This window comes from Pagrus major, chromosome 2, assembly GCF_040436345.1.
Source record: "Pagrus major chromosome 2, Pma_NU_1.0".
NCBI lineage: Eukaryota > Metazoa > Chordata > Actinopteri > Spariformes > Sparidae > Pagrus > Pagrus major.
Window position 1 is genome coordinate 12,549,776 of NC_133216.1, and position 14,248 is coordinate 12,564,023.

General features: G+C 41.2%; 2 protein-coding genes across 2 annotated transcripts; both read right to left on the reverse strand.

The window, feature by feature from the left end:
* Positions 1–804: 804 nt before the first annotated feature.
* On the reverse strand, positions 805–5,851 carry LOC141019249 (extracellular calcium-sensing receptor-like). The gene is made up of 8 exons (XM_073494111.1): positions 5,541–5,851; positions 4,836–5,130; positions 4,448–4,737; positions 3,845–4,140; positions 2,884–3,089; positions 2,527–2,748; positions 1,800–1,923; positions 805–1,709 (listed from the first exon to the last, which is right to left on the reverse strand). Exons 1-8 carry the CDS (start codon positions 5,849–5,851, stop codon positions 805–807), a joined length of 2,649 nt encoding a protein of 882 aa, XP_073350212.1.
* Positions 5,852–9,223: 3,372 nt separating this feature from the next.
* LOC141019259 (extracellular calcium-sensing receptor-like) lies at positions 9,224–13,748 on the reverse strand. The gene is made up of 8 exons (XM_073494115.1): positions 13,642–13,748; positions 12,785–13,079; positions 12,400–12,689; positions 11,864–12,159; positions 11,416–11,621; positions 11,105–11,326; positions 10,241–10,364; positions 9,224–10,128 (listed from the first exon to the last, which is right to left on the reverse strand). The coding sequence occupies exons 1-8, from the start codon at positions 13,746–13,748 to the stop codon at positions 9,224–9,226; spliced, it is 2,445 nt and encodes an 814-aa protein (XP_073350216.1).
* Between the last annotated feature and the right edge of the window lie 500 nt (positions 13,749–14,248).

Consider the following 14,248-nt stretch of genomic DNA (forward strand, 5'->3'; position numbering starts at 1 on the left):
CTGACCATGCTCTGTGAAAGGTGCTATATTAAATAACAAAACAATAACAAACAATATTTATTGTTCCACATATATTTAAAGTACCTTTTATCAAAATGTTGAAACAGAACTACAGGACACTCTAATAATGACATTGAAATCGATAGATATGTATATATAGCAATCAGCCACAACATTAAAACCAGTGACAGTTGAAATGAATAACATTGGTCATCTTGTTACAATGAAATGTTCTGCTCAGAACTGGCATTCAATTGGATGATATGCACCACTCAGCCAAACATTGTTGTAGACCACCATTGGCAATGGCACTTCCCGATGGCAGTGCCCCCTAGAATGACAATGGGTCCTGCCTTACCGCAAAAACTTCTCAGGAATGGCCCGAGGAGTGTGACAAAGAGCTCAAGCTGTTGACCCAGCCTCCAGTTTCCTCATATCCCAACCCGATTGAGCATTTGCGAGACGTCCCCGAACAAGACCCATCCATGGAGGCCCAATGGTGGATCAGACTTGGCTCTAACCTGTCAAGCCATGGGCACAGGACCTCTGGGGCTGTCCTGTGGTGTCTGGCACCAGGGTGTTTGCGGCAAATCCTTTGAGTTCTGTTGGCTGTGAGGTGGGGCCTCCATTGATTGGACTTGTTCCAGCATGTCCCACGATTGGTCTGCGATGGTGTTAGAGTGGGTGGTTAGTGTCAAGTGGAATCCACATGATGGCCAGGACCCAGGGTTTTCTTGCAGAACCGTGCATTGTAATGAGATGATCATTGTTATTCACTTCAATTGTCATTCCAAACCTTTAGGTTTAGGATTGATTTTTGTTCATTAAATGTTTCTTGGTGTTCTTCTCTGGCTTAAACAATATGATGAAACACTTTGGAGCAAATATACACAGTATCAGTCCAAAACTGGAGGCCAGAATTGCAAAAATCTCCACAGCCACAGTAAATTTTCCAGGAGAGCTGACATACGCTGGGATAAAGGTGATCCAGACTGCGCAGAATATCAGCATGCTGAAAGTGATCAGCTTGGCTTCATTAAAATTATCAGGAAGTTTCCGCGCTAGGACAGCTAACACTAAGCAAAAGACAGCCAGCAGGCCGATGTACCCAAGAACAGCCCAGAACCCAATAGCTGAGCCTAATGCACACTCTAGGATGATTCTCTTTTTGTATATGGCTAGGTTTTTCATTGGAAATGGGGGACTGAGACCCAACCAAATAGCACATATTAAAACTTGAATGAATGTGAAAGCTATTACAGTCATTCTTTGCTGTGTAGGACCAAACCATTTCATGACATTACTACCTGGGAGTGTAGCTTTGAAGGCCATCAATACAACTATAGTTTTTCCAAGAACACAAGAGATGCAGAGGACGAAGGTGATCCCAAATGCTGTGTGGCGCAGCATGCAGGACCAATCAGAAGGTGCTCCAATGAAAGTTAATGAACATAGGAAACACAGAGTCAGAGAAAAGAGCAGCAGGAAGCTCAGCTCAGAGTTGTTGGCCCTGACAATCGGGGATGTCCTGTGACGAAAGAATACAGCCGCAATTACAATTGCAAGACAGGCACCACCAACTGAGAATGCAGCCAAGATGATTCCTAGGACCTCGTCAAAGGAAAGAAACTCTACAGGCTTGGGGAAACAAGTGTCTTTCCCTTCATTAGGCCAGAACTCCTTGGGGCAAGGGAAACAATCAGTGGAATCTGAAACAATAAATGAAAAAGGGCTGCTAGCAGTCATGTATTTGATTTTGTAAATATGCATTACTCAAAAAAAAAAAGAAAAGAAAATACCTGTAGCATTGCTAATCTCTCCTTCAGGACATGATATACAATCATAACAGCAAATGGGTTTTCCTTTCTGCAGGACTTTACGAGTTCCTGGAGGACAGCTGTCACTGCACACTGACACAGGCACCTGGTACATAGATACAGGCAAACTGACACATATTCAGGTGTGCAACACAGATCTTGCAATTAAAGGAGAGGGTAACATCTTTGAAGTCTGTCTTAAAGCAATTCTCACATACTTATGCTTTTGGTCATCATAACAATTCCTCTTGTTTGTACTGGCTGTCAAGAAAAAAGGCATAACAATCTACGTAAATGCTGTGGGAAAAAATCCACAGAAGCCCTACTTTATTGTGTAAAATTGTGTTGTGAAGTTAAGGTGAAGTTAAAATGAGATTGTCTCTATCTTTCGAACACAGCTCAATGAGGGAATACTTTCTTGAATATATAAAGCAGGAATTTCATACTGAAAATGCTGTAACTTTGGAAGATGCTGACTTAATTTTCTATCTTGTATTGGTAAAGTCCCCTATCATCTCCGATTGAATTTTGGATGCCATTTTTTGCACAGATTGTGGATTGTGTCCCACATCTCTTACACTAGAATTGTATTTGGATCTCTTTGCAAACCAGCATGGATAGGGTTTCCCCTGGCTAAACATATATCTTAACTGGTTTTCAACACCAAATTTCTAATTTAATGTCAAATTATTGCCTTTGGGCTTCTTACTTGTGTGACATCCCCCACAAAGGTGAGGTTTCCATTGATGTGGAACTCCTGGCCTGCCGGCAGTGATGCATCATAGCGCCCTACTGTCACCATCTCAATGCTGCCACTCTCACTTTTTTGCCAGTTAACCAACTCATATCTGGCAACAGGATCCCCATTGGCATCAAATGACACATCATAACCATTTTTGGAAAAATTAACTCTTTTCAGCTGAGAAAGAACCTGTGAAGTGAAGTAAAATGGAGAGCAATGGAGAGAAAGGAGAACATCTGAAATAAATATTTATTTTTTTTTATAATAGTTAAATTATCATGAAAAAATGGGCATCGGGGCCTACACTTATTCATTTCACCTGACCTGTTTGGACTCTATCCTGGTGAATTTGTCACACTGAGTTTTAGAATTTGTGTCCTGACACACTTCATTATGAATGGCATGAGCTATTGCATAAACAGCCTTATACACCATGTTACTAAAGCGGAGCTGAGATGTGTCAGTGTACGGGCTCTGGAGCGTCTGTATGTCTTCAGTTCCATCACACACTCTCTTGTGTATGGCTGCACCTAAAAACACACAGAGACAGAGAATGTGACTATTTGTTTATTTAACTTGGTAAGTGTATCTTGTGGAATCTGCTCTAGGTTGTTCAAAGTCATGAATTAAACATGCTTATTTTACGTTACAATTCAAAGTATTGTGTTGCAGGAATGCCCCCATCTATTTTTTTAAAAAAGGGACTGTGTTTGTTTGGACTGGAGCACACATTAAAATGAATCAATCATCAAACGATTAATCACATTCATAAAAGGCAAAACAGTCAACAACTTTTCCATTAATCACCACCTAACCTCACCAGTTTAAATATGTTTAAAATAAATAAAGGACTGGAAAACACTGTCAGTGTAATAGCCAAATTAGGCTTACATGTACTGTTACTGATACATGCAAGTAGGTATGATTATTAATTTGGCTTAGTGGAGACTCTCTATACACTGTGTGCTTGTGTTAAGGGTTTCATAGTATTGTGAAACCAGTGCATCAAACTTCACACCCTCAAAGACAACAGAGGGCCTGAACTTGACCTGAAATCATCAAGTGAGATTTTTCAGAGAGATGCACTGATATCCATCTCATGTTTTGGTTGAATATCATCAGATTTCCCTCTTAATAGAAATCTGGGATTTGATCCATTCTTGAAGCAGCTGCCAACTTTTTAACACAGGAAGCTCAACTCAGACATACAATCAATGAGACAACACAAACCACATGGTACAAACTGTGAGTGTTGACAATGTCAAAATCATCAAAATGTTCTCACTTTTTCCCAGCCTGCAGTTGAACGCATCCTCCCAGAACTCAGTAAACACTGGAGAGGCAGCCACCTTAGCCGGAGGGAGATCCAACAAGAACTCTCTCAGACGTGGGATGACAGATTGCTCAATGCCAAATCCAAAGGCTCCAGCACAGAAGCTGAACCTCAGCATTTCTGGGTCGGTTACCCAGGCCTCAGCACCTATCCACTGGCGAGGTGGAGAAGGCTCAAGCGACAGCTCTTCCAGTAGGATCCTTAGGTCTCCAGGGGCCACAAATGCCACAACAACCATAGCTGTCGAGCTAGAGAGACATTATAGTGCATTTTACTATACCAACATACAAAACATAAAATTCACTCTTTTTAAATAATTATCAAGATAGGAAAAAGAAAAACGAGAAATACTTAAGTGAAGTTACAGTATTGTTCTCACTAAGCCTCTTTACAACAATATTAGCAAAAAATATGAGAAATTAAAATTCTGAGGACGAGATAGTACATGCCAATGTTTGATAATGAGAAGTTGATCATATGTTTGAATAAACATTCAATTTGTGTGCATGTCAGTGTCGGCAAAGGGATCAAAAGTACAATCAGTGATTTAGAAACCTGCGGATAACGTCAGCTATTCTCTGGATTCTGCTACGTGGGTGGGCCCGATGGAAAGATTCAGAGTATTCCACACAGATCCCCTCCTTCTGTGCTGCGTCTAGAAAAGATGCCATGCCATTATTGCCATAGTCTGAATCCGACCGGACAGCACCTATCCAAGTCCAACCAAAGTGTTTTACCAGCTTGGCCAGTGCGTCAGCCTGAAACTGGTCACTGGGGATTGTTCTGAAGAAACTAGGGTACTGCTGCTTATCAGACAGGCATGCACAAGTGGCAAAGTGGCTCACCTAAAGGCATTCAGCATTGTAATTATTCAGTGGTACAGACAAAAAAAATCACTGGCCTATATCAAACACAGAGTTTCCCAGAAATGAAAAATGTTTACTTGAGGAATGTCAAAAGACCCAACAATGCGTGACATGCTGATTGATGGCGTGGACCCGGTCTCACCAACGATAGCCATCACCATACCAGATTGTGAACAATTTTCACCAGTGTAAAACACTGGGTCCAGGCTGTTTGAAAGCTGGAATGTCACATGCATCGCCAAGGCCACTGAGGCGCAGGAGTCGTGGATCTGATAACCGAGTTTGATGCCTGGCAGCAGCTCTGTGCTGTTGTTAATCTCCTCGATGGTGAAGACCATCGTATGTGAGAGGCGCAGTTCACGGGAGTCAATGCTGCACACAGACACTCATGTCAATGTTCAAATTTACATAATTGTGATAAGGACAATTCCTAAATCTTAACAGAAAACACAAAATAAAGGAGAATTGCAACTCATAGTTATGGACAAAAATCTGATAGCTGCACTGCATCTGTGAATCAAATACTTAATTCAATTGCATAATCATAAATAATCAAATCAGAGGATTAGATATCAGTCCAAGAATCACAGAAATTGTAAATTGTGAATTAATTATAAACAAATGAATCTCGAATCTTTCACTGTTTTCATGCTGTTAAAAAATGATATTCTTTTAAAGATTTCTCAAAACTACAAAAAAGCTTTGTGACATCATACATAGAAACATTTCTGTCCCCACACAGTGTGAAGTCCTCTGATCCATCACATCTCCCTCTTACTGACCTCCTCTTGCACCTTTGTGGCTCAGGCATGGTGGTGTAGTTATGCTTCACTGTGTGCGTATAGTGGTGTATGGAGAAAACACCCCCAATAACGTAGTCACCATCCATTGAGAATACAGGCAAACGAGCGGTACCCTGGAGTTTACATTTCACAGATGAGGCTTCAGTGCTGACCCCAGCACCAGACCTTTTCTCTGTAAGCCAAGCCCTTTGTTTCAGATCATCCCCAGAACCAGTAAAGGCAAGAGCTAAGTTCAGCTCACACACACTGAGGTACAGGATCAGGCCAGTAAAGAGAGCTGAGACCTCCATCTCTCAAGTGTCTGTGAGAGATGGAGTGTATGTGGGTTTTCACTGGCTTATGTAGATTTTTAGACCAAAGCTTCCCTCCTTCTACTGTACGTCATTCTCAGAGAGAAGACACCTTTACCTTGCGGTATTTCATAAACTCTTATCCAAGTCTTTTCTATGGACTGTCAACACAATTTAATCTCCATTTAATGTCACTGTCTCTTTTCTCATCTTACATTGTTACCATTGTAAACACCATATATCTCTGTAAGTTTGTTCCACTCATAAAACTTTTTGCTAATTTTTCAGCTCATAATCAGCTAAGCCTAACAAATGAACACCTTTGAATGGTTGTTGATTTGATTTAATACCTTTTTGAATGAATAATGGTTATTGTTGGACTGTAATATAGTTGTTGAGAAAGCACTCATTACACTTCTGTTTTGATTTTAGAATTTATGTAGCACATGACAAAACATGTTCATGTGAAAAACGATGGTGTCATATTAAAAGGATATTAAGATAATGATATTAAAATCCCAAAAATATATCATGTAAAAAGAAAAAACTTGCACATGTGCACCCGCCCACAAATTTACCATGTGCAAAAAAACTGACTATGTGTCCATGTGATTGTGCAAAAACATGTTAAAATCACATGTGAAATTTGTGGATTACATGTGCTTTGCACAAGTGAAACATGAGTTTTGCACACTGGAAGTGGAATAATATGTAAAGCCCATGTAAATTCCCATGTGAAACCTATGGTGATAGATGCAAAAACCCATTCAAAGTTCAATGCGAAACCTATGAGATTACATTGAAACCCATGTAAATACCCATGTTTGGTGATTACATGTGAAACCTATGGGATTACAAGTGAAACCAATGTAAATACCCTTTTAAAACCCATACAAATGCCCTTGTGAAACCTATGAGATCATATGTGAAACCTATGGGATTGCATGTGAAACCTATGTAAATACCACTGTTAAACCATGGACATGTCCATGTGAAACCTATGAGACTACATTTAAAACCTACTGGTTTACATGTGAAACCCATGGGATTAAATGTGAAACCCATATAATATTAAAGTTAAACCCAAACAGATGTCCATGTGAATTGTATGGGATTGCATGTGAAACCAATCAAAATCCTGTATCTTGTGATGTAATTCATAATTAAATTCCAAAGTTTATCTTTATGCAATGATTTGGGTGAAACTGCATCATATTTTAATGGATAAAAGGTTTTATGGTTTTCCCTTTAATGTTCTCCAGCTGGTCTGCCTGAACCCTCAGTGATCTGCAGTGTGTCCATGTACATTCCCATGTGAAACCAATGAATTACGTGTAAAATCTACTGGATTAAATGTAAAACCCTTATAAAGACTCATGTTAAACACATTAAAATGTCTCTGTGAAACCTATGAGATTACATGTGTTACATGCTCCACCTCTGCTGGCCAGGATGAACAACTGTGGCTGTGTCCCAATTCAGGGGCTGCATCCTTCAAAGGATGCATTTAAAGGCCAATTACGTCACAACGGCGCGTGAAGGCTGTCCCAATTCGAAAGCTCCTCCAAATGCACCCCACAAATGCAGCCTTCTTTTCCCTCTTTTTGGAGGACGCACCGCTACTATCCTTCGCGGCCTCCCATATTCCAAGATCCTTTGCGCACCCAAAAAAGAAGAAAGAAAGAAAGAAAATGGCGACATCAAGTGGTGTAGATCGTCACTTTCGCGGGCCTGGGCGGCAGAAATCGTGATGTAACGGTAAGGGGCAGGAACATCTGGTGATGCAACCAGGAAATGCTCTGAAGGCTAGACCGTCCCATTTAACAACAGTTGATGCGGCCTTCAAAGGTCTATCCGAAGGACTCGCCTTCGAAGCCCGCAAAGGCCGGGTCCTTCGAAGGATGCAGCCCCTGAATTGGGATACAGCCTGTGCTTGGCCTCATGTCTTCCTAGGTGAAAGCAGTCTTGGTGATTGCAGATAACCTATAAGAGGGGGTAGGGCACCAGGCTCTCTCTTTCGCTTCATTCCACCATCTGACCAGAGCAGCAGCAGTCAGTCAGCCTTGAGGCTGGGGTGATCTGTCTTGTTTAACGTTTATCTGATGGGTTCTGTAGCCTAGTTAGCCTCTTTTAGTGTACTTCCTGTAGGGGGTCGTAAAATAAATTGGGGGCTTGTCCAGGAATGGCTTACTGCCACTAAGCCAACACCTAGAGAATACATCTTAATTTAGTTAAGACAAGCCCCGATTTATGTTATGACACCCTACAGGAAGTACACCAAAAGAGGTCTAACACAAACAACCAAGTCAATTTGCACTTAAAGGGAATTAATTTATTAAATAAACAGTAACCAAACAGAGAGAAAACCCCAAAACAATCCAGCCAGCCAAAATAAACAAAAGAAGGGCAGCCTCCCAGACACCAGGGCCGTCGGAGCTAGGACTAACCCTCTACCCTAACACAAAGAAACAACTTAACCAAACTGAAACAAAGCCACGAAAACTAGATATGTACAGTATGTATGTATATATAATATTACTGCCTGACCAAAAAAAAGTCACCACCTGGATTTAACTAAGCAAATAGGCAAGAGCCTTCCATTGGATAATTACTGCAGTGATTAATATGTTTCAGCTGGCAACAAGTTATTTAACCCTAACTGATGTAGTGAGAAGCTTCTCATTCCTTAAACAACCATGTCAGAAGAGACACACTGTGGTCATGGAAAAGATGTTACTCTGTTTCAGAAGGGTCAAATTATTGGCCTGCATCAAGCAACGAAAACAACTGAGGAGATTGCAATTAAGATCATAAAATATCAACAGTAGAGTGCACGGCTATGTTTAATAGTGAAAGTAAGAGCATTTCCACATGCACAATGCGAAGAGAACTTAAGGGATTGGGACTAAGCAGCTGTGTAGCCTTAAGAAAACCCCTTATCAGTGAGGCTAATCAGAAAAAAGATTGGACTCTGGAGCAATGGAAAAAGGTCATGTGGTCTGATGAGTCCAGATTTACGCTGTTCCAGAGTGATGTTCGCATCGGGGTAAGAAGAGAGGCGGTTGAAGTGATGCACCAAGCGTGCTTAAAGTACAAGCCTGTGGGGGCAGTGTTATGATCTGGGGTGCTTCAGTTGGTCTGGTCTAGGTTCAGCAATGTTATGTGCCTAAAACTGAGGTCAGCTGACTACCTGAATGTACTTAATGACCAGGTCTTTCCATCAATGGATTTTTTTTCTTCCCTGATGGCATGGGCATATTCCAAGATGACAATGCCATGATTCATCGCTCGAATTGTGAACCACTGGTTCAGGGAGCATGAGATTTTTACAAAGGGATTGGCCACCACAGTCCAGACCTTAACCTGACCGTTTTAGGATTGATTTTTGTTCATTAAATGTTTCTTGGTGTTCTTCTCTGGCTTAAACAATATGATGTAACACTTTGGAGCAAATATACACAGTATCAATCCAAAACTGGAGGCCAGAATGGCAAATATCTCCACAGCCACAGTAAATTTCCCAGGAGAGCTGACATACGCTGGGATAAAGGTGATCCAGACTGCACAGAATATCAGCATGCTGAAGGTGATCAGCTTGGCTTCATTGAAATTATCAGGTAGTTTCCGAGCTAGGACAGCTAACACTAAGCAAAAGATGGCCATCAGGCCTATGTACCCAAGCACAGCCCAAAACCCAAAAGCTGAGCCTAATGCACACTCCAAGATGATTCTCTCCTTGTATATGGTTAGATTTTCCAGTGGAAATGGGGGGCTAAGACCCAACCAAATAGTACATATTAAAACTTGAATGAATGTGAATGATACTACAGTCATCCTTTGCTGTGGAGGACCAAACCATTTCATGACATTACTACCTGGGAGTGTAGCTTTGAAGGCCATAAGGACAACTATAGTTTTTCCAAGAACACAAGAGATGCAGAGGACGAAGGTGATCCCAAACGCTGTGTGGCGCAGCATGCAGGACCAATCAGAAGGTGCTCCAATGAAAGTTAATGAACATAAGAAACATAGTGTCAGTGAGAAGAGCAGCAGGAAGCTCAGCTCAGAGTTGTTGGCCCTGACAATCGGGGATGTCCTGTGATGAAAGAACACAACCGCTGTTATAATGGCAAGACAGGCACCACCAACTGAGAATGCAGCCAGGATGATTCCTAGGACCTCATCAAAGGAAAGAAACTCTACAGGCTTGGGGAAACAAGTGTCTCTCTCTGCATTTGGCCAGAACTCCTTGGGGCAAGGGAAACAGTCAGTGGAATCTGAAAAAAAATAATAACAAAAACACTAAATGAAAAAGGGCTGCTAGCAGTCATATGTTTAATTTTGTAAATATGCTTTATAACAATAAAAAAGAAGGAAATAAAGAAAAACCTGTTGCATTGCTAATCTCTCCTTCAGGACATGGTATACAATCATAACAGCAGATGGGTTTTCCTTTCTGCAGCACTTTACGAGTTCCTGGAGGACAGCTGTCACTGCACACTGACACAGGCACCTGGCACAAGATACATACAAACAAACTGACACATCTTCAGGTGTGCTACACACATCTCGGGATTAAAGGAGAGAGTAACATTTTTTAAGTCTGTCTGAAAACAATACTCACATAGCAATATGAATGTTTGTGAATGTGTAACTAAAACAAGGCTTCAGCAGTCAGAATTAGACAAATCAAGTGGTTATCTTCCAAAGAGTTGTTTAAGTACAAATTGTCATTTCACAGAGAGCAAAGTTGTTGCTGCCCAGATCTGGCCCACATACCACGTAGAAAGATGGCACTTGAGTGGTCTGCCTCTGTTTGCCATATATGGGCCACAAGCAGGCCATAGCATGGCCAGATATCAGCCAAGAGACACTGAAGTGCCATCATTCCATGTGGTTTCCGAGCCGGAAGAGGGTGTCTGGTACAATTTTGCTATCTGGTTTTTGTTACTATCCCTTTTCTGCAGCTCTGCAAGGGACAACTTTTTCACACTGAAACTACTTTGGAAGATACCCACCTGAATGGTCAATCAAAGACAACTGAAGTCTCATATATTCAGATTTTTTTTTAAGCAGTTTTTGAACAGATTGAGGACTGTCGATTCTACCCCACCTCTTACACTGGACATTTATTTGGATCTCTTAACAACCATATGGACAGGGGAACAGGGACCAAAAGCACACATCTTTACCCCTTATGTACACCAAATATGAAATTTGAATATGTTTAATTATTGCCTTTGGGATTCTTACATGTGTGCCACCATCCACCCAGATCAGGTTCTTGTTGATTAGGAACTCCTGGCCATCTGGCAGTGATGCATCATAAAGCCCTACCGTCACCATCTCAATGCTGCCACTCTCACTTTTTTGCCAGTTAACCAGTTCATATCTGGCAACAGGATCTCCGTTGGCATCAAATGACACATCATAACCATTTTGGGAAAAATTTACTTTTTTCAGAAGAGAAAGAACCTGTGAGGATGAAGTTATGTAAGACAGTAAGGAAGAGCGAGTGGAAGAAATGGAAAAAATTAGGTGTTCACATAATAATTTCACCTGACCTGTTTGGACTCTATTCTGGTGAATTTGTCACACTGAGCTGTAGAATTTGTGTCCTGACAAACTGCATTATGAATGGCATGAGCTATTGCATAAACAGCCTTGTACACCATGTTAGTGATTCGGAGCTGAGATGTGTCAGTGTACGGGTCCTGGAGCATCTTTATGTCTTCAGTTCCATCACACACCCTCCCATCTATGGCTGCACCTAAAACACAAAGAGACAGAGGAAGGTGTTATTTGAGCATCGACAATGATATTACATTATCATTCATTCTTATGTGTTTATTATTCTTCCTACTTCCTTTATGTCTTAAACACGCCAAACAGGCCTTGCAGAAACTCATATATCTACAGTATATTGTTCTAATTAAATCATAAAACAACCTTATTTTACATGACATTTAAAAGTACTGTTTTGCAGATAAAAATCAGCAAAAAATGTCTCACTTTTTCCCAGCCTGCAGTTGAATGCATCCTCCCAGAACTCAGTAAGCACTGGAGAGGCAGCCACTTTAGAGGGAGGGAGATCCAGCAAGAATTCTCTCAGACCTGGGATGACAGATTTCTGAATGCCAAATCCAACGGCTCCAGCACATATGTTAAACCGCAGCAAGTCTTTGTTGGTTACCCAGGACTCACTGCCTATCCACTGGCGAGGTGGAGAAGGCTCACGTGACAGCTCTTCCAGCAGGAGCCTCAGTTCTGTAGAGGCTGTAAATGCCACAATAACCACAGCTGTTGACCTGCAGAGACATTAGAGTGCATTATATTGTACCGATGTGGACTGAATGTGGCTCTAGTAAGCCTAGGCCTTTTTGTTTCATGGACTCTATTTTACATAAAAAGTACATATGACAGAGACAGAAGTGATGAATAAAGATACAATGCAAATTTGCGCCTAATAAAATTTGACTAAACCTTTTTAGTGGTTTGCAGAGGTTCAGTGAAAGCACAGGTAACAAAAGTACAAGTAATAATGAAACCTGCGGACAACGTCAGCTACTCTCTGGATCCTGCTACGTGGGTGGGTCCGATAGAAAGATTCAGAGTATTCAACACAGATCCCCTCCTTCTGTGCTGCGTCTAGGAAAGACGCCATGCCATTATTGCCATAGTCTGAATCCGACCGGACAGCACCTATCCAAGTCCAGCCAAAGTGTTTCACCAGCTTGGCCAGTGCGTCAGCCTGGAACTGGTCACTGGGGATTGTTCTGAAGAAACTCGGATACTGTTGCTTATCAGACAGGCATGCACAAGTGGCAAAGTGGCTCACCTAATGTAATACAGCAATGATATTATTCAACTTAAGGCAGAAAAAAAACTGGCCTATATTAAACACATGGTTTGTCAAATATTAAAAATATTTACTTGAGGAATGTTAAAGGACCCGATGACGCGTGACATGCTGATGGATGGTGTGGAGGCAGACTCACCGATGATAGCCATCACCATACCAGATTGTGAGCAATTGTCACCAGTGTAAAACACAGGGTCCAGCCCATTAGAAAGCTGAAATGCTACATCTACTGCCACGGGCACCGAGGTGCATGAGTCGTGGATCTGATAACCAAGTTTGACGCCCGGCAGCAGCTCTGTGCTGTTGTTAATCTCCTCGATGGTGAAGACCATTGCACGTGAGAAGCGCAGTTCACGAGAGTCAATTCTGCACACAGACACTTGTCACTTTTCAAATGTATTTATGATGAACGCAATAAAAAATAGACAACAAAGCAGAATTGTAATTCAACGTTTTGGATCGTGACTGACAGCTGCACTGCCTCTGTGAAACAGGTATACATCACAGTTATTAGTTACTGGACACAAAAACTCAACATAATGGATTATCGGTCTAAAATTCACAAGGATATTATTGCACTGATAGAAAAACTTTATAAACTTTAGAATTATATTCATATTAATATTATATTTATCCTGTTAAATAAAAAAAATAAAAAATGATTACAAGACATATTTTTAGTCCAGAACACAAAAGGCTTCTTCTTCATACAGTCACACTCTGCTAATTTGTGAAAATAATATGTTGTTTAAGTGGTCAAATACTGATTTGACACATAATATAAGAAACAGAAATATTGTTTTTCCATTTAGTTTGAATGCACTCAAAAGCTTTGCATCATGACCGGAAGCACATCAGACACATAAAAACATTTCTGTCCCCACACAGTGTAACATAATCTTATCCAACACTTCTCCCTCTTACTGACCTCCCTGTGCATTTCTGTGGCTCAGGCATGGTGGTGTAGTTATACATCGCTGTCTGTTTGTAGTGGTGTATGGAGAAAACACCCCCAATAACATAGTCACCATCCATTGAGAATGCAGGTAGACGAGTGGTAGCCTGGAGCTTACATTTCACAGATGAGGTCTCATTGCTGACCCCACCACTGGTCTTTTCCTCTGTTAGCCCAACGCTTTGTTTCTGACCATCCCCAGAATCATTCAAGGCAAGAGCTGAGTTCAGCTCACACACACCCATAGCCAACGTCAGGCCAATAAAGAGAGCCAAGATCTCCATCCCTCAAGTGTCTGTATGTGAGCATATATGTTTTCACTGGATTATATAGATTTTCTGACAACAGCTTCCCTCCTTCATCTGTAAGTCAGCCTGCTAAACATTGGAAAGTGGACACCCATAACTACTGGTCTTTGATGAGCTCTTGTCCAAGGTTGCTATGTGCCAAGTTTTTCACTGGAAAATATCTGTCTGTTTCCTCCTCCTGTAAAGTTACCATGGTAAACACCCAACATCCTCATAAATACATCCTACCTTGTACCCTTGCTGCTTTCTTTTAACCCATACTACAGTTAATC

Bases quoted from the DNA above. Each gene is read 5' to 3' on its own strand.
- LOC141019249 (XM_073494111.1), bottom strand. From the start codon at position 5,851: ATGGAGGTCTCAGCTCTCTTTACTGGCCTGATCCTGTACCTCAGTGTG. The intron at 5,131-5,540 runs GTCAGTAAGAGG...GTCTGTGTGCAG, and splicing joins CCACAAAGGTGCAAGAGGAG to CATTGACTCCCGTGAACTGC. The intron at 1,710-1,799 runs GTATTTTCTTTT...TTATTGTTTCAG, and splicing joins AGAGATTAGCAATGCTACAG to ATTCCACTGATTGTTTCCCT.
- LOC141019259 (XM_073494115.1), bottom strand. From the start codon at position 13,748: ATGGATGGTGACTATGTTATTGGGGGTGTTTTCTCCATACACCACTAC. The intron at 13,080-13,641 runs GTCAGTAAGAGG...GTCTGTGTGCAG, and splicing joins CCACAGAAATGCACAGGGAG to AATTGACTCTCGTGAACTGC. The intron at 11,622-11,863 runs GTGAGACATTTT...TTTGTGTTTTAG, and splicing joins CAACTGCAGGCTGGGAAAAA to GTGCAGCCATAGATGGGAGG.